This window comes from Dipodomys spectabilis, unplaced genomic scaffold (genome assembly GCF_019054845.1).
Source record: "Dipodomys spectabilis isolate Male_0828 unplaced genomic scaffold, ASM1905484v1 ptg000760l, whole genome shotgun sequence".
Lineage (NCBI taxonomy): Eukaryota > Metazoa > Chordata > Mammalia > Rodentia > Heteromyidae > Dipodomys > Dipodomys spectabilis.
The window spans coordinates 389,658-407,931 of NW_024871437.1; the positions used below are offsets into that span (position 1 = coordinate 389,658).

At 66.1% G+C, this 18,274-nt stretch overlaps 1 protein-coding gene across 1 annotated transcript; it reads left to right on the forward strand.

Moving 5' to 3' along the window:
• Positions 1-213: 213 nt before the first annotated feature.
• On the forward strand, positions 214-14,639 carry Cpz (carboxypeptidase Z; the record flags this gene model as incomplete). The annotated part of the gene is given in 12 exon segments (XM_042672696.1): positions 214-269; positions 4,571-4,606; positions 6,450-6,824; positions 8,653-8,735; positions 8,738-8,894; positions 10,882-10,934; positions 10,937-11,080; positions 11,555-11,716; positions 11,910-11,981; positions 11,983-12,069; positions 13,160-13,295; positions 14,500-14,639. Coding segments are annotated over 10 exon segments (1,119 nt in total), but the record flags the coding sequence as incomplete, so codon positions are not given.
• Positions 14,640-18,274: the final 3,635 nt, after the last annotated feature.

The window sequence follows — 18,274 nt, forward strand, 5'->3', positions numbered from 1 at the left end:
CAGCGCGGCGGGATTCCTTCTCCGGTTTCTGGTGCTGCCCACTGTAACCCGATTCCTGCGCTCCTCGCTGAGGGAGCCCCCCCGCCCCCCCCCCTCCGCCCGGCCGTGGAGCCGCGCAGCAGCGTCGGGACGCCGGGCCCGAGTGCCACATCACGGCGCCTCCACCGCCTGCGTGTGCCCACCATGCTGTCGCCACCGCTGCTGCTGGTTGCCCTGGGCCTGGCCTGCGCTGCGCGCCCCGGCTGCGACCCTCGCCGGGGCCCCCGCCGGTAAGGACCCCCAGCTGCAGCCCTGCGGGAGACGCCCCTCCATCCCCAAGACGGCTCTCCCAGTCAGTCTGCGGCAATCAGTGAGAACGGCCCTGTGGGTGCCCTCCATCTCTGCCCCAGGCTCCTGGCTGTCTAGGTGCAGGAAGGCTGGGGGTGGGGGGACATGGGGGAGGGAGGAGGAAGGGCACCCACAGTGCTGAGGATCCTGAGCCCCCGCAGGTGGGCCTCAGCAGCAGGTGCCAGCAATTCACGGCCCAGAGGCCATCTGAGGTCCGGGGCCTTCCAGGAACGGAATGGCACCCCGCCACGCAAACTCCCGACCCCTCCCTTCCAGCCAGGCCAGCTTACCGGAAGTAGGCCCTTGGGGGTATGGGGCTGAGAGGGGGAAGGGCAGCAAGATCCCGGGGGCACCTGGGAGGGCTTGTGCCTGGGCTTGGTCCTGCCCTCCTGGGGTGGCGTCTTCCTGCCCTGGGTGGCCTGTGGTGATCCAGTCCTCACCCCAGGGTTGGCAGCAGCAGCAGCAGCAGCAGCAGCAGCAGCAGCAGCAGCGGATGCCTGTGTGCCCAGAGGGCAGAGGGAGTCCTAGCTGGGGTTGGGGTGGCCCCTGGGGGTTTGCCTGCCCCTGCCCAGCGTGTGTGCGGTGCCAGGCTCCACTCCTCCTCCCCCCCTCCTCCTCCCCCTCCTCCTCCTCCCCCTCCCCCTCCTCCTCCTCCTCCTCCCCCTCCCCCTCCTCCCCCTCCCCCTCCTCCCCCTCCTCCCCCTCCTCCTCCCCCTCCCCCCTCCTCCTCCCCCTCCCCCTCTTCCCCCTCTTCCCCCTCCTCCTCCTCCTCCCCCCCCTCCTCCCCCTTTTCCCCCTCCTCCTCCTTCCCCCCCTCCTCCCCCCTCCCCCTCCCCCCTCCTCCCCCCTCCCCCTCCCCCCTCCTCCTCTCCCCTCCCCCTCCCCCTCCTCCCCCTCCTCCCCCTCCTCCCCCTCCTCCCCGTCCTCCCCCTTCTCCTCCTCCTCCCCCTCCTCCTCCTCCCCCTCCTCCCCCCTTCTCCTCCTCCTCCCCCTCCTCCCCCTCCCCCTCCTCTCCCTCCTCCCCCTCCTCCCCCTCCTCCTCCTTCCCCCCTCCTCCTCCTCCCCCTCCTCCCCCTCCCGCTCCTCTCCCTCCTCCCCCTCCTCTCCCTCCTCCCCCTCCTCCCCCTCCTCCTCCTTCCCCCCCTCCTCCCCCTCCCCCTCCTCTCCCTCCTCCCCCTCCTCTCCCTCCTCCCCCTCCTCCCCCTCCTCCTCCTCCCCCTCCTCCCCCTCCTCCCCCTCCCCCTCCTCTCCCTCCTCCCCCTCCTCCCCCTCCCCCTCCTCTCCCTCCTCCCCCTCCTCCCCCTCCTCCTCCTCCCCCTCCTCCTCCTCCTCCCCCTCCTCCTCCTCCCCCTCCCCCTCCTCTCCCTCCTCCCCCTCCTCCCCCTCCTCCTCCTCCCCCTCCTCCTCCTCCTCCCCCTCCTCCTCCTCCCCCTCCTCCTCCTTCTCCTCCTCCTCCTCCTCCCCCTCCTCCTCCTCCTCCTCCCCCTCCCCCTCCTCCCCCTCCTCCCCCTCCTCCTGGCCTGCCCCCCTTCTTCTGCAGAAACGCACTCACAGGTGTTTCCACCTGTGATCCTGGGCATGCACGGGCCCTGTGGTGGAGGGGCACCTGGGACCTGGGGAGCCCAGGCGGCCTCAGTAGTCACCTGTGGGGGAGGGGTCGGGCCAGGAGCCTGCCTTCCTGACCCTTCTCTGCAGGGTGTGCTGGGGGGTGGTCTGGCCCCTCCTTGGGCTTGGGTAGTGGCCCCATGTCCCTCACCAGGCAGCAGGGCAGGGGAGCCCGCCTCCTGGGGCTCCTTGAACCCCACTTGGCTCCAGGGAGTTTCTGGAATGAGCCGCTCTTCCTGGGCTCCCCTCTCCCTCTACTTATGGATGGAAATACAGACCCCCCCCCCCACCCCGGCAGGACCAGGGCAGGGCTGGGTGTTCAGTTCTGCTGCCTTGCCAAGAGTGGCCACGGCTGCCCCCCTCTGCCCCTGCCCCCGTTTGCCAGGACTCATACAAGCCTGGCTTCTTCCCTGGGCTTGTCTCTTTGGTGCGCCTCACATCCGGGGCACACCTGGCTCCTGTCCTCAGCTGTGTGAGGGGCAGGTGGCCTGACGTCCTGACCTTCCTGACCACCCTGACGCACGGCTGCCTCCTTCATTAGAGGTCACCTGGCCCGAGGAGCCAGCTCTAGGCCCTTGGAGAGGGGAGGGAGGGAGGGAGGGAGGGAGGGGGGGAATCTCCATCAAGGGGCTGAGGAAACGCTGCCCCCTGGTGTTCAGGAGAGATCTAGCGTGTGAACAGCTAAAAAGTCTTTTTTTCAGACCTGTAACAACCTAACCACATTCTTAATTTGACACAGTTCAATAGCCACTTGAAAAGAAAGATAAGAAGCTAATTTAAAAACACAGATTTCGAGCAACACATCCAAAATGTTATTCACATATTTTTTTCGTTAACGCAGAAATGATGTGTTAGCCACGTGTGGCAATGCACGGCCGTAATTTCAGCCACTCTGTGGGTAAAGGCAGGAGGATGGAGGTCCAAGGCTGGCCCCCGGGTCAAAACTTGAGTCTTTATCAGAAAGGCAACTAAAGGAACACCAAAGGCTGGGGGCGTGGCCCAGGGTGTGGGAGCACCTGTCTAGCAAGTACAAGAACCTGGGTGCAAACTCTGCCAAAAAATGTACTCATGAAATACTTCGTGTTTCTTGTTAATGTTGAGTGTGCAACTAGGCTTGCCTGTTTATACTCATCGGCAGCCTTAGTCTGGACTTGTGCCTTTCAGGTACTTCATGGTCTGGCCTGTGGCTGCTGGGCAGGAGTGTGTGGCTTTAGATCCCCTGGGGACCCGTCTGTCATACCCGCCCCCCAAGGCTGCTGGGAGCCAAGTATCTGGGCACATCTCAGAGTATTCGTGGGTGGGCAGAGAGGAACAATCCCTGAAGAGTCCCCGGCTCCCACAAGTCAGGCAGATGTGGAGAGCCGAGAGCAACGCGGGTCAGCTGGTCCATCTCCTGATTTGTGGATGAAAATCAGGTGCAGAGAAACGCAGCCAGCGGGGCCAGGCCCACCTCACGCTGTAGTTGGCAAGCTGTGTGAGCACCCTGGCCCCCATCCCACCCGCCTCTCCAAACCCATGGTGGCCAGGGCAGCAGCCACAGAGGCCTGCTGGTGGCTCTCGGCCCGATCCTGTCCGCCACAAAAAGAGAGGCTCAAGCCGAGCGCTGGTGGCTCACACCTCGAATCCCAGCAACTCAGGAGGCTGAAGTCTGAGGATCATGGTTCAAAGCCAGCCGGGGCAGGAAAGTCTGAGAGACTCTTATCTTCATTAAACCACCAGAAAACAGGAAGTGGTGCTGTGGCTCAAGTGGTAGAGCGCTCATCTTGAGCTGAAGAGCTGAGGGACAGTGCCCAGGCCCAGAGTTCAAGCCCCATGACCGACAAAGGGTGGGCAGGGAGGGAGGCTCGAATTCAACAACTGGTGGCTGTGGAAAACAGCACCTGTGCAGGTGAAAGCTAGGGAGCCCCCAGCCCAGCACCACACGAGGAGGAAGAGACGGCAATATGGCTGCAAGTCAGACGCGCCTAGACGGGAGCCGAAAAGGCTGGCCGGCCCCCGGGGAGTCCCGCGGGCACCTGTGCTGGCTTCTGCCTCTCCTGGGATTTGCAGTGAGGTTCCCGCCCCCCAGGCTGGGCTTTGGGGAGGGTTTTGTGTCACGATCCCTTTGTTTTCTGGGGAGAGGGCCCCCCAACGCAGCTGCGAGATCCCCCACATTTATTTGTTTGTTGATACTGGGACTTGAACTCAGGGTCTTGTTCCCTCCCTTAGCTTTTTGCTCAAGGCTGGTGCTCTACCTCTTAAGCTATACCTCCATGCCTGGCTTTTTTTGAGTAGTTTATTAGAGTAAGCATCTCACCACCTTTCCTGCTCGGGCTGGCTTTGACCCACCATCCTCAGATCTCATCCTTCCGAGGAGCTGGGATTACAGGCGTGAGCCCACACTCTCGCAGAGACCCTGGGGGTGGAAAGCCCTCCGTGGCCTGGGAGGGGCTGTGGTCAGCACCCTTGTGAGAGGAGCTGGGGACGGTTCCGGGGGATGCGTCCTTGCTCCACACGAAGGCGCTGACCGGCCCAGACGTGGTGGGGGCCTGCAGGGCAGCACTTGGGAAAAGCTGGGCGGCTCAGGCAGGCCTGGGCAGGTGGAGGTGGAGCAGGGCCGCCCCCCACCATCCGGCTCACAAGGCCTTTCCCTCCCCAGGTGACTGTCCGCAGGCCGTGGAAGCAGACGGCGGCGGTACGTACCACCCTCCCTAACCCTCACACGCACCCCAGCCCCGGCTTTCCATCAGACCGAGTCCAAGGGCACAGACCCCCTCAGCCCTCTCCCCCTCTGGCCTCCCAGCCCCCACTCTGCCCACGGGCTCACCCCTGCAGACAGCCTCTGCCCGCCTCGGACTCCGGCTCAGCTCTAGATGTCAGTGCCTTGAAGCAGAAGGCACTGAATCAATGCCTTGTGTATTGTACATTTCTTTCTTGGGGTGCTGCCCCCCCATATCAGGGTTTGAACTCAGGGCCTTGTGTTTGTGTAACGTGCTGCTCACCATTTGAGCCGCACACCCAGCCGGCCTTGCCGCTGGTTATTCTGGGATGGAGTCTAGCGGATCTTTATCTTTCTGCCTGAGCTGGTGCCAAATGATCAGCCTCCGTATCTCAGCCTCCTAAATAGATTACAGGTGTAATCCTAGCATTTGGTTCATTGAATGGTTTTGAAATGTACCTATCCAAAGTGCCCTGGCTCATGCTGAGGGCAAGGCTGGCTCTCCAGAGGCAAACACACTGGCTGTCAGATTTGAGCAGTGATATGTGTACGTGGAGGGCTGAGAGGCAACCATCGGGAAAAACTTTCCCCATACAAAGGTCAGCGCTGTAGGCAGGTAGACTCTGTGTGTGTGCGCATTTGTGTATGTGTGTGTATGAATTCATATGTGTATGCATGCGTGTGTGTCTGTGTATATATCTGTGTGTTGTACACACACACATGTACCCCAGTAGTGGGGCTTAAACTCAGGGCCTGTAGCTCACTTGGCTTTTTGCTGAAGGCTGGTGCTCTACCACTTGAGTCACACCTTCACTGCTAGTTAATTGAAGATAAGAGTCTTTAGACTTTTCTGAACTTTCCTGCTCTGGCTGGCTTTGAACTGAGACCCTTAGATCTCAGCCTCCTGAGTGGCAAGGATTGTAGTCATGAGCTGCTGCCGGCACCCTGCTGGTAAAGTGTTTTGATCAGGGAAGGCTGAGTGCAAACAGCCCTGACATTCTAAGCTTTGACAAGGAAAGTGGCAAACTCCGAGCCTTGTACTCCAAGCTGACACATGTGGTGTGGTTGACGGGTGGGAGGAGTGGTTGATGTGGGGATGTGGCCTGAGCTCCTGTGCGGGCCGTGCCGGTGGCCGAGGGCCTGAGAGGTAAAGCGGCTGGAGCCCATCTGCACTGGTGCTGCAAAAATAACCACGATAGACACAAAAACATCCAAGAAGCTAGGCACTGGTGGCTCACGCCTGTAATCCTAGCTACTCCAGGGGCTGAGGTCTGAGGATCACGGTTCAAAGCCTGCATGATCATGACACCCTTCTCTCCAATGAACCACCACAAAACTGGAAGTGGAGTTGTGTCTCAAGTGCTGGAGTATTAGCTTTGAGCCAAAAAGCTCAGGGACAGTGCCTAGGCCCTGAGTTCAAGCAAGCCCAGCACGGGCTCCAAAGCAAAAATAAAACAACTGCCCAAGGTTAGGAGCCTCTGCTTCCTTCTGCCTGGGCCTTCGCTGTCCTGGGGGTGCGCAGCGGGGCCAGGCCTGCCACCCGGCTGCCGACCCGGCTTCTCATCCAGGTTCTGAGCCCAAACTCGTGGGTCCGAGAGGGCCCAGCCCAGTCCTCCACCCGCGGCTGTGAGCAGGTCCTTGGAGACTCTGCTTCGCGGCTGTCTTCCTCAGCTTGTTCCAGTGTCTGCCGGTCTGCCGGCCACCCCTCACCAGGGCCGGCTCCCCCTGGTCCCCGTTTGGCTGATGTCATTGCTACCACCCCTGGGTGGGGGCCGCCAGGTCCCAGCTCTCCGCGTGACCCGCTCCCCCTGTCCCCCAGCCACCTGCGTGGACCTGCAGCTCAGGACATGCACTGGCACGGCCTACAACCGCACGGCCTTCCCCACACCCCTGGAGCACCGGTCGCGGGAGGCGGTGGAGTTCAGCTTTGAGTACATCCTGCTGGGCGTGCTGCACCACCTGCTGGAGGGGCAGTGCAACCCGGACCTGCGGCTGCTGGGCTGCGCCGTGCTGGCCCCCAGGTGTGAGGGCGGCCGCGTGCGCAGACCCTGCCGGCGCGTCTGCGAGGGGCTGCGGGAGGCCTGCCGGCCGGCCTTCGACGCCATCGACATGGCCTGGCCCTACTTCCTGGACTGTGCCCGCTACTTCGCCCCAGAGGAGGATGGCTGCTTTGATCCCCTGGAGCTGCTCCGGGGTAAGCAAGGCCAAGCCACGGGGGCCTCGAGGGTCATGGGGTGGGAGATGGGGCCACAGGCAGCAGCAGCAGCTCTGGGGACCAGGCATGTGTGTGGAGCTGTGGGGAGATGGCTGCAGTTGCTTCTGGGACCCGCTGGTGGCCGTGGCCGGCCAGCCCTGGGCAGCGGTGAGCTGCTCATCCCAGGACGGGTGCCGGGGGCTTCTGCCGTCTGTGATGGGCCCGTGCCTTTAGGTGGCGTCCGGGCCTGGAGCCGCCAGCTGGGCGTGGAATGTGAGGCCTGGCTTGGGTGCTTTCGTTCTGCTTCATTGTCATGAGTTTAAGCCGGCGTGAAGGGAGCCTGCATGGCCCGTGTGCCCGCTGGGCGCCGCAGCCCACAGCCAGGCCCAGAGCCTGTGTCACCGCACTCCTTGATCTCAGAAGTGGGGTCTGCGGAGGGGCGTGTGGCCCAGGGGCTCTGCTGAGGGGCCAGGCTGGCTGCGGGTGGAGGAACTGATTCGTCCATTTCTCAGATAGCTCGGTGCTGGGACGTGGGGGGGGGGGCAGGGGACATCAGTGTGTCCCCAGAGACCAGTCAGCTGTGTGCTGCTGTCTCTGTGTCTGGAGGCAGATGGAGGAGCTCAGAGCCTTGAGAAGGGCAAGCGTGTGGGCAGCTGGGTGGTGTGTGCTGGCGGCAGAGGCCGCCCCAGCCCGGCTTGCGTGGGGGGGTCAAACGAGACCGGGCGGCTCCACAGTGGGCCCCGCCTGCTGCCCCCCCCCCCCCCGAAGGCCCGGGGGATGCTGCCCCGGGGAAATTATTTTGGGCATCTCTGTCACCAAATTGCCAGTTCCACCTACTTTCTTTCTGCTCAACAACCATTTTGAGCGGTGGAAACAAAACAATAAAAAAAACCCACAGGCCAGCCAGGGAGTCTCAGGGAAGCACATTAACTCTTTGTGGCCCCGGGGCTGGTGGGGGAGCTGCCTGGGGCTTCTGGGGGTCTCAGGGCAAGGAGAGTGCCCCCCGCCCAGGGCCGCGGCCACGACTGAAGGGAGAAGCAGGGGAGCAGGAAGAGCTGCAGGGGCTGAGGGTCCCACTGGGCCTGCCCCTGGTCTCCCCCCTCGCCCCCATGGGACGGCCCGGGAGCGGGGACGGCAGCGTCCGCATGTGCGTAGCCTGTGAGCTGCTCCGGGTCCTGCTCCGGGATCCACGCTGGTAACGGCACAGCTCCCACCACGGCGCCAAGAAGCGGGTAGAGCTCAGCCTGCGTCAGTGCCGGGTGGCAGCAGGGCGGCATCGGATCCCGGAGGCCTAGAGGAGGGTGGCAGCCCTCCATGAGCCCAGGATTTCCGAGGGGCACCTCCTCTGCTCTGCACCCCGAAAGCCACCTTGCGTTCTCTGTGTGGGAAGCGGAGCCGTCGAGCCTGCTGACGCTGTTCTAAGTGTCACAGACAGGATGTTCCACAGGCTGGCAGTGCCGTCCAAGTGGGATGTGTGGGGAACCCCCCAAACCCACAGGGGACTGAAGTGAGGTGTGGGTCAGGGATCAGGATGCGGGGAGAGGCTGAGCATCCCTGGAGAGCAGGGGGGAGGCCAGCAGGGCAGACTGAGCCAGCTTCTCCCACCAAACCCCAACTTCTCCAGCCCAACCCAGCTTCTCCCACCAAACCCCAGCTTCTCCCACCAAACCCCAGCTTCTCCCACCCAACCCAGCTTCTCCCGCCCAACCCAGCTTTTCCCATCAAACCCCAGCATCTCCAGCCTAGCCCCAGCTTCTCCAGACAGATCCCAGCTACTCTAGATCAAACCCAGCTTCTCCCCCCAACCCGGCTTCTCTGCCTCCCCCAGGGGACCTGGAGGTGGAGGAGGAGCCGCCCTCGGGCCTGCCGCCCGCCTTCATCCGCTTCGCCCATCACTCCTATGCACAGATGGGGCGGGTGCTGAAGCGGACAGCTGCCCGTGGCGGGTGCTGAAGCGGACAGCTGCCCGTTGCCCCGAGGTGGCCAGGACCTACAGCATCGGGCGCAGCTTCGACGGCAAGGACCTGCTGGTCATTGAGTTCTCGAGCCGCCCCGGGCAGCACGAGCTGTGTGAGTGTCAGGGGCCTCCACAGGGCTGTATCTCCAGGAAGGGCTCTGGGCCCACTGGGCCTTGGGGGGCAGGTAATTTGGGGAGCTGGGTGTGGGCCACATCCCAGGGAATGGCCTCCTAAAAACGGAGGGGTCCCTCGTTCATCCATTTGGCTTGAGGATGGGGAGCTGGGGAGCCCCGGTCCAGCGCGGGGGGTGGTCCGCAGGCGGGGGGGAGGAGGGGGCAGGTCACAGAGAGGACGCCAGGGGCAGGGCACCCGCACCCGCGACCCTGACGCTGTGCACCGCGCGGGCCTCTGGGCCCCGGCCCGGGCGGGGTTTAGATGTCCCCATCCTGGCTGTGTCCCCTCCTCTCTGCCTGGCTGTGACAGTGCCACCCGCAGCATGGTGTGACTACCGCACTCACACCGGGACAGCCCTGTGGGAACGCGGCCTCTGTTCAGCCTGTAGAAACTCACACCTTCCCACAGTGTATCTGCTGCCCACTCTGAGTTGTGGAAGAAGCACTTTGATGGGTTGTATCTGGGCCTCTAGAATGTTCTAACAGACTCAGCCCCTGGCTGAGGCACCTCCCTTTCCTGTGAGGTGTGTCTGGGATGCCCCCATCCCCGAGTCCTGAGAGCTGTGTGGCCCTGTCCTGGGGTGGGTGGGGCCCTTCCCGGCCCCCGGCCCCCGCCCCCAGCCCAGCCTGCCCACAGCCGTGTTGCTCACGCAGGACCACCCCAGAACCTCCCCACTCCTCTCCAGCCCCACATGCTACCCAGCCAGGCGACTCAGGACTCTGCCACGCTGCCCACCCCAGCCTAGAGTTTATCTTACTGACCCAGACAACAACAGTGTTGTAGACCCAAAGCCCCTCTCCTGCAGAGGGTCAGGGCATCGGCTGCATCTGGCCTCCGATGTCCACGTCCCTGTGGAGGGCCGAGGGAGGTGACCGGCGTGGAAGTCAGCCGCCCTGAGACATGCAATGTGAAGTCAAGGGTGCTCAGGCCCGGAGCTGAAGCTGCTGGGGGGTGAAGACCCCACGTTGCAGTTGGGCACCAGGAGACCCCACCAGGAAGGGCCTCTTGTCTACAGCAACACAGTGAACCACGCTGCTGGGCCGTGCTTTTCAACAACCATCCATCCATCCACTACCCATCCATCCACACTATTCACTACCACCCAAACGCCTCCTCTCATCCACCACCCGTCCACACAGCCACCACCCATCTATCCTGTCATTCATCCATCCACCATCCCTCCATCCAGCCACCTATCAATTCTTCCTTCTATCCCTCCATCCAGCCACCTATCCATCTCCCCATCCATCCACCCTTTCACTCATTTCCTTCATCCTTTCATCCATCCATCATCATCAATCTACCCATCCATCTACCCACTCATCTATTAATCTACCCACCCACTCACCTATGTAGCCTTTCATCCATCCATCAATTTGTTCATCCATCACCTACCATCCTTCCACCTCCACCATCCATCCAGCCATCCTTCCATCCGTTCATCTAGCCACTGATCCATCCATCCATCCATCCATCTATCCATCCATCCATTCATCCATCCATCCTGATATCCATTTATCCCACTCACCCATCAACTCTACAGCCCATCCATATTCATCCATCCATCCTGCCATCCGTCCATCTACCTATTTATCCACTCACCCATCAACTCTCTACAGTCCATCCATGTCCATCTGTCCATCTCATTGCAGCAATCACATGGACTGTGGCCTTCCCAGCCAAGCATCAGTGTGCTTGACTTGTCACACAAGCGTGAAGGTCACATCCATCAGCAATATTGCATATGGTTACCGGTGTCCGGTTTGCCGTGCTAATAACCGGCTAACCCTAAGGAATGAGCTCCACGGAAGTGGCGCCTTCGTGAGGCCTCAGGGTGCCCCAAGGCTCAGGGTCAAAGTGCAGGCAGGAGCCTTGGGCTCTGGGGAGGTGTCTGTGATGGGAGGACCCCGGCCTTCTCCCCGCAGTGGAGCCTGAGGTGAAGCTCATTGGCAACATCCACGGTAACGAGGGTGGCAGGCCGGGGAGCTGCTCATCTACCTGGCCCAGTACCTGTGCTCCGAGTACCTGCTGGGCAATCCCCGCATCCAGCGCCTGCTCAACACCACCCGCATCCACCTGCTGCCCTCCATGAACCCTGACGGCTACGAGGTGGCCGCGGCAGAGGTGGGCTCTCCCGCTGCCCTGGGCACCCTCCCTGCTGCATACACAGTTGTTCAGGCCCACGGTGTGTGCCCACGGTTGCGGTGGGTGGAGCAGGCTCCGCAGACACCAGCCCTGGCCAGGTCTGGCCTGCAGGGCAGGAGGGGTGAGCATAGACTCCTCCGTGCACTCAGAAGGTGACACATGCTACAGAGAAAAAGGGGGTTCACAAGGACTGGGGTGGTGCCGAGCTGTGGGGGGCGGAGCGAGCGGCATGGGGTCTCCGGGCCGGAGGGTGGGGAGGGTCAGGTAGGAGCAGGAGGCTGGGCCAGGGCCAGGGCAGCCATTCCAGGTGCCAGGCCGGCCGCCCCTGAGCTCAGTTGCATAAAGCCAGAGGGAAATGGCGGCCCCGGCCGGACCCTCGGCCTCCCGCTGCAGGCCTCCTGGAAGGAGCGGGTGCTACGTGCAGGCCCCTCACGGGCCGGCCTGTGTTTTCAGGGTGCTGGCTATAACGGGTGGACGAGTGGGAGGCAGAATGCACAGAACCTTGACCTGAACCGCAACTTCCCGGACCTGACGTCCGAGTTCTACCGGCTGGCCTCGGTGCGGGGCGCGCGCCCTGACCACATCCCCATCCCACAGGACTACTGGTGGGGTAAGGTAGGAGCGCCGGGTCCCTCTGAATCTGTGTCTGGTTTGTGAGCTGGCCACCTGGAGGGTGACGTTCCCAGAGGCTGGGAGGAAAGCCCCGGGCAGGCCTGGCGTGGGGCCTGGCGTGGGGCCTGGCGTGGGCCCCGAGGTCTCCGTGCAGGGAGCCTGGGGGCCGGGTACGAGGGCGGCCCCTCCCCCGCAGGTGGCCCCCGAGACCAAGGCCATCATGAAGTGGATGCGGAGCGCCCCGTTCGTGCTCTCCGCCAGCCTGCACGGGGGGCGACCTGGTGGTCTCCTACCCCTTCGACTACTCCAAGAACCCTCTCCAGAGGAAGATGTTTTCTCCCACGCCCGATGAGAAGGTGAGGGGGGGCCGGTGGTCCTCCAGCCGGCACTGTCCTGTCTTGAGCTCCGTGACGCCTCCGGTCTCTGGTCACAGCCTCTTTCCGGAAGTCCCCACTCTGTCCTTGCCTGTGAGCGAGCACTCTGGGTGAGGACCTGCCGGGGAAGGGTGCAGACCCAGACACTGCCAGCAGGGGGCAGTGCTGCCGCGTGCGTGGCGTCTGGGCTCAGCCCAGGGTTTATGCACCCATCCCCACATCTGGGGCTCGGACTTTGGCTCTGGCTTGGAGAAGCACGGGCGGGCTGTGCCCCGACAGCCTGGCCCAGGAGGCCCGGACTCCATCACACTGTGTGGACCGTCCACCCGGGCAGGCTCCGGGCCTGGCGGGGACTTTCAGATGGCCGGGACTTGAGAGACCTGGACCCGGCTCAGAGGAGGAGGTTTTGTGCAGGAAGCTCTGTGTTGGGGAGGGGTCCTGCCAGGAGCCCACACCGTGGCTGGTGTGGGGGAGGGCAGCTCTCCACCACAGCAGAGGGTCAGGGAGGGGCTTCGGGCACCAGGGGACCAACAGGGGGTGTGTGAGCATCATCCCCAGGGAGTCCTGCTTGCTTATAGATGAATGAAGTGCAGGGAGATGAGGTCCTCGGAAGCAGGGCCTCCACTCACTTTATAAACTGCAAAGCTGACAGCCTGGCACTGCTGGCTCACGCCCGTCATCCTAGTTATTTAGGCGGCTGAGGCCTGAGGATGGAGGTTTGGAGCCAGGCGGGAAAGTCCAGGAGACTCTTATTTCTAATTGACTACCAACAAGCCAAAAACAGAGCTGTGGCTCCAATGGTATTGAACTTAAAAGCTCAGGAACAGCGCCCAGGCCCTGAGTTCAGACCCAAGGACCAGTGCGAGAAAACAAACAAATAGCTGACTTCAGGGCCCCATCGGTGTGGGCACAGTGCCTTTCCTCTCGGCCCAGGCCCACCCTTCCGGCCTGGTGTGCCGGGGCTGAGCCGGCGCCCCTCCGCGTGCCCCGGGCACCGGCTCCGACGCTGTCTGCTGGAGCTTCCCTCCCGGGCCTGCCTGCAAGGGAACGTCCTCCTCCATGCCCTTTCCAGATGTTCAAGCTGCTGGCCAGAGCCTATGCGGACGTCCACCCCATGATGATGGACAGGTCGGAGAACAGGTGTGGAGGCAACTTCCTGAAGCATGGCAGCATCATCAACGGGGCCGACTGGTACAGCTTCACCGGAGGTGGGCCTGCTGGGGTGGGCAGGCCTGCTGGGGCGGGCAGGCCTGCTGGGGTGGGCAGGCCTGCTGGGGCGGGCAGGCCTGCTGGGGCGGGCAGGCCTGCTGGGGTGGGCAGGCCTGCTGGGGCGGGCAGGCCTGCTGGGGTGGGCAGGCCTGCTGGGGTGGGCAGGGACGGGCGGGGCAGGAGGGGGGGGAGGGGGGGAGGGCAGGCAGCGGGCTCACCGGCAGAGCGGGGCAGGGCAGTGTAGCCAGATGAAATGCCAGAGCCCCGTGAAACTGGCATTCCAGAGAGAAACGCATCACCAGACGAAGACTCGGGTGCTGGTAAGCAGAGCCCCACCCGGGCTGTGCTTATGCTGGAAAAATACCCAGGGGCCCACGGGAGACTTCCTTGTCTGTGACTCAGTTTCCCCCCACCCCCGTGTTTTCCTGGAAGGTTGCAGCAGCAACCCGGGTGGACGTGGGTATGAGGTGATCGCTGGGCCCACCACATACCTTCACGAGCCAGCCCCCCGATATCTGCTCTCTGGTCACCGTGCCCCCCTGCATGAGGATGATAGAACGGCAGGTTTAGGCCTGTGCTGGGCGTGGCCGGGGGGGACCTCACGCTCAGCCTCTCCTGCACACGTGGGCCACGCGCTGCGACGCCACCAGCAGGCCTCGGTGACCTCCGCTTTCCCCAGAGCGGGGCTGCCGCTCTCTCACCCAGCCCCGGGAGTGGATCCCCTGGCCTGTATGACCGGCGCGTGCCAACACCTCTGGGGCAGGTGATGGGAGAGGCCAGCGGGGGTCCCTGTGGCGGCAGGCAGCTGGGAGGACTCCGTGGACACGTGCACGCAGCCTGGGACTGTGTTGTGATGGTGGCAGTGGCGCTGCCCTGGTGGGGGTGTCAGGCACAGGGGGGTGGGGGGGCACTGTCCTCGCTGGCTCTGCAGTGTGGCAGGCTGCGTTCCCCGGGCACTGATGGCACCCTCCCCGGAGAGGTGGGGACAGTGTGGGGATGTCTTGGTGCTTGTACGTGGGCTCTTGGGCCCCGGGCTCGTGACTGGGACGTGGGAGCCTGTGTGGCGGCCAGTGCTGGCCTCCCACTGCCCAATCACTGACCTCTGTCACCCCGTGCCCACCCCCACCCCCCAGCAGGCATGGGCGGGGCTGCACGGGCGGGGCTGCGGCCTGGGAGCCCTGACATGGCCGCCCTGTCCCTCAGGCATGTCCGACTTCAACTACCTGCACAGCAACTGCTTCGAGCTCACGGTGGAGCTGGGCTGCGTGAAGTTCCCCCCCGAGGAGGCGCTGTACGGGCTCTGGCAGCACAACAAGGAGCCCCTGCTCAACTTTGTGGAGATGGTGAGGCCTGGAGCCGGCCCTGCGCCTAGGCCGGGGTGGCCGCCCCCCTCCCCCGCCCCCTGCCCCAGGCGGCCCGTGAACCTCTTAGTGCTGACCTGTCTGTTCATGTCACCATCCGGGGTCCCTGCCCAGCCACCCCGCTCTTAGGGGGGCTCGGACAGGAGCGCAGACAGAGCCCCATCAGCAGAATGCCTGTGCCTGAAAGGGGGGTGCGGGGCGGGGGGGCCTCCTGGGGCTGGAGAGGGGTCTGGCGGCAGGAGTGGGGGTGTCGGGAGGGGGCGGGCATCAGAAGCAGGGGGTCGGGGGCGGCGGGCCTGAAGGAGACCCGACTTGGGGCCAAGGATCCTGCGGGCCGTGGGCACCAGGGGGCGATCGAGGTTGTGTCCACAGAAGCTGTTCAGACGCAGCTGGAGAGGCTGTGAGGCGGCCACGAGGCACAGGAGCAGAGGCCCGGGGGACGGGCGGGAGCGGCAGCTGGCCGCACAGCGCTCCGCCCAGGGCTAGCTCTGTGCCCTGCGGGTGCCCCTTCTTTCTGGAAGGCTGGGGACCTTCTCAGGAAGGAGTGGCCGGAGCGAGGGGGGGGGGGGGTCAGGGGGCTGGGGCCTGTCATCGCGGGGCATGGCCGTGGGGCCGCGAGGCCAGCCGGGCACCAGGCGAGCCTCAGCCTGAGAGGTGGCTCCGGCCCGGGGTGGGCATCTGCTGTGGGCTGTGGAGGGACGAGTCCTAGAATGGCCGAGGAGCTCAGGATATAAAGACATAATGAGCAGGGTGCTGCGGTAGCCGGGCAGCCCTCCGCGAGCTCTCGAGACGGTTGACCCCCGGGAAGGCCGGGCGGTGGCCTGATAACGATCGGGTCTGTCCAGGCCAATTGAGGCTATTTCCCCAGTGATCCCAAGCAGGCCCTGGTGGGGGTGGCTGTGTGGCCTGTCAGGGAGGGGGGGAGGGGGAGGATGGAGGGGGGGAGAGGGAGGGGCACAGCCCCCGCCTGAGAGTCAGCACCGAGCAAATTCCATCTGTGCAAGCTGACCTAGAGTGAGGACCTGGCAGCCCCCCTGCTCAGGGTGGGCGGGGGGAGGCCTGGGGCTGTGGAGCAGGGGGAGGCTCCTGCAGTGGCCTGTCAGTGAGGAAAGGGGGGAGGGGGAGGAGAGGGAGGAGGGGGAGGAGGGGGAGGAGGGGGAGGAAGGGGGAGGGGGGAGGGAGAAAGGGGAGGAGGGGGAGGAGGGGGGAGGGGGGAGGAGGGGGAGGGGGAGGAGGGGGAGGGGGAGGAGGGGGAGGAGGGGGAGGAGGGGGGAGGGGGGGAGGGAGAAAGGGGAGGAGGGGGAGGAGGGGGGGAGGGGGAGGAGGGGGAGGAGGGGGAGGAGGGGGGAGGGGGGGGAGGGAGAAAGGGGAGGAGGGGGGAGGAGGGGGGAGGGGGGAGGAGGGGGAGGGGAGGAGGGGGAGGAGGGGGGAGAGGGGGAGGGAGAAAGGGGAGGAGGGGGAGGAGGGGGAGGTGGAGGAGGGGGGAGGAGGACTCTCATCCAGGAGGGCTGGGGGAGCTGGCTGGGTGTGGCGCTGGCCGGGGAAGTTTGAGCAGGGGTGAGGACAGTGGGTGGGGGCCGGGGACGGCCGGTGTCAGGGTGGACGAGGGCAGCGGCTGAGGCCGGAAGGGCAGGCACAGGCAGGGGAGGCTGAGCCCCGGGTACCGGCGGGGGCTCGGGTGCCATCCTCAGGGTGACAAGGAGCGGGGGAGGAAAGCCTGGCCCGCATTTCAGGCGGTTCGAACTGCTCCACGGAGCAGCAGGTGTGCGCGGGGTCCTGAGGACCGAGCATGAGGGCTCTCCTCAGATCTGGTGACTGTTTCCCCAATCTTCTCACCCTGGGGCGGGGGGGGGGGGGGGGGGGGGGGGGGCTTCCGCCCAGGGGTGGCTGAGGACCCCAGGTCTGGGAGAGAGGGAGGCTGCAGAACAACCTACAGCCGGGCAGAGATGGCGTGAGGTCTGCGGGAGACTCGGGAATCAACCAAGGGCGGTGCGGGGATCGCGCCTTGGGCCTGCGGCAGCTTGGAAAGTGACTGCGGAGAAATGGGAAGATGGGGACATCGGGAGGGACTTCCCGATGGGAGTCCGGTGGCCAGGAAGTCCCAGTAAGAACCGGCAGGGGGCTGGCACCACACCAGAGCTTCCACACAGCAACATGGACAAGGAGCAACACCAAGAGACCCCGCAACACCAAGAGCCCGCCCCGCCCCCGAGCCCGCCCCGCCCCCGAGCCCGCCCCGCCCCCGAGCCCGCCCCGCCCCCGAGCCCGCCCCGCCCCCGAGCCCACCCCGCCCCCGAGCCCGCCCCCGCCCCCCTGGCCCTGCCCCACCCCGCCCCCGAGCCCGCCCCGCCCCCGAGCCCGCCCCGCCCCCTGGCCCTGCCCCACCCCGCCCCCGAGCCCGCCCCGCCCCCGAGCCCGCCCCGCCCCCTGGCCCTGCCCCACCCCGCCCCCGAGCCCGCCCCGCCCCCGAGCCCGACCCGCCCCCGAGCCCGCCCCGCCCCCGAGCCCGCCCCGCCCCCGAGCCCGCCCCGCCCCCGAGCCCGCCCCGCCCCCGAGCCCGCCCCGCCCCCGAGCCCGCCCCGCCCCCCTGGCCCTGCCCCACCCCGGCCCCGAGCCCGCCCCGCCCCCGAGCCCACCCCGCCCCCTGGCCCTGCCCCGCCCCGCCCCCGAGCCCGCCCCGCCCCCGAGCCCGACCCGCCCCCCGAGCCCGCCCCGCCCCCGAGCCCGACCCGCCCCCGAGCCCGCCCCGCCCCCGAGCCCGCCCCGCCCCCCGAGCCCCGCCCCCGCCCCCTGGCCCTGCCCCACCCCGGCCCCGAGCCCGCCCCGCCCCCGAGCCCACCCCCGCCCCCTGGCCCTGCCCCCGCCCCGCCCCCGAGCCCGCCCCGCCCCCGAGCCCGCCCCGCCCCCGAGCCCCGCCCCGCCCCCGAGCCCGCCCCCGCCCCCGAGCCCGCCCCGCCCCCGAGCCCGCCCCGCCCCCCTGGCCCTGCCCCACCCCGGCCCCGAGCCCGCCCCGCCCCCTGGCCCTGCCCCACCCCGGCCCCGAGCCCGCCCCGCCCCCGAGCCCCGCCCCGCCCCCTGGCCCTGCCCCACCCCGGCCCCGAGCCCGCCCCGCCCCCGAGCCCACCCCGCCCCCTGTCCCCTGCCCCACCCCGGCCCCGAGCCTGCCCCGCCCCCGAGCCCACCCCGCCCCCGAGCCCGCCCCGCCCCCTGGCCCTGCCCCACCCCGGCCCCGCCCCGGACCCTCGCCCCGCCCCTGTGCCCGCCCCGGCCCCGCCCCATGGGGGACCCCGCAGGATGGGAGGACCCCACAGGACGGGGAGACCCCTCAGAACGGAGAGACCCCGCAGGACGGGGGGACCCTGCAGGACAGGGGGACCCCGCAGGATGGAGAGACCCTGCAGGACGGGGGACCCTCCAGGACGGGGGAGACCCCGCAGGACGGGGGGGACCCCGCAGGACGGGGGGCCCCGCAGGACGGGGGGACCCCCGCAGGATGGGGGGACCCCGCAGGATGGGGGACCCTGCAGGACGGGGGGGACCCCCGCAGGATGGGGGGGACCCCGCAGGACGGAGGGACCTCCTTCAGCTATTCAGTGGAGAATGTGTCCATGTCCAGA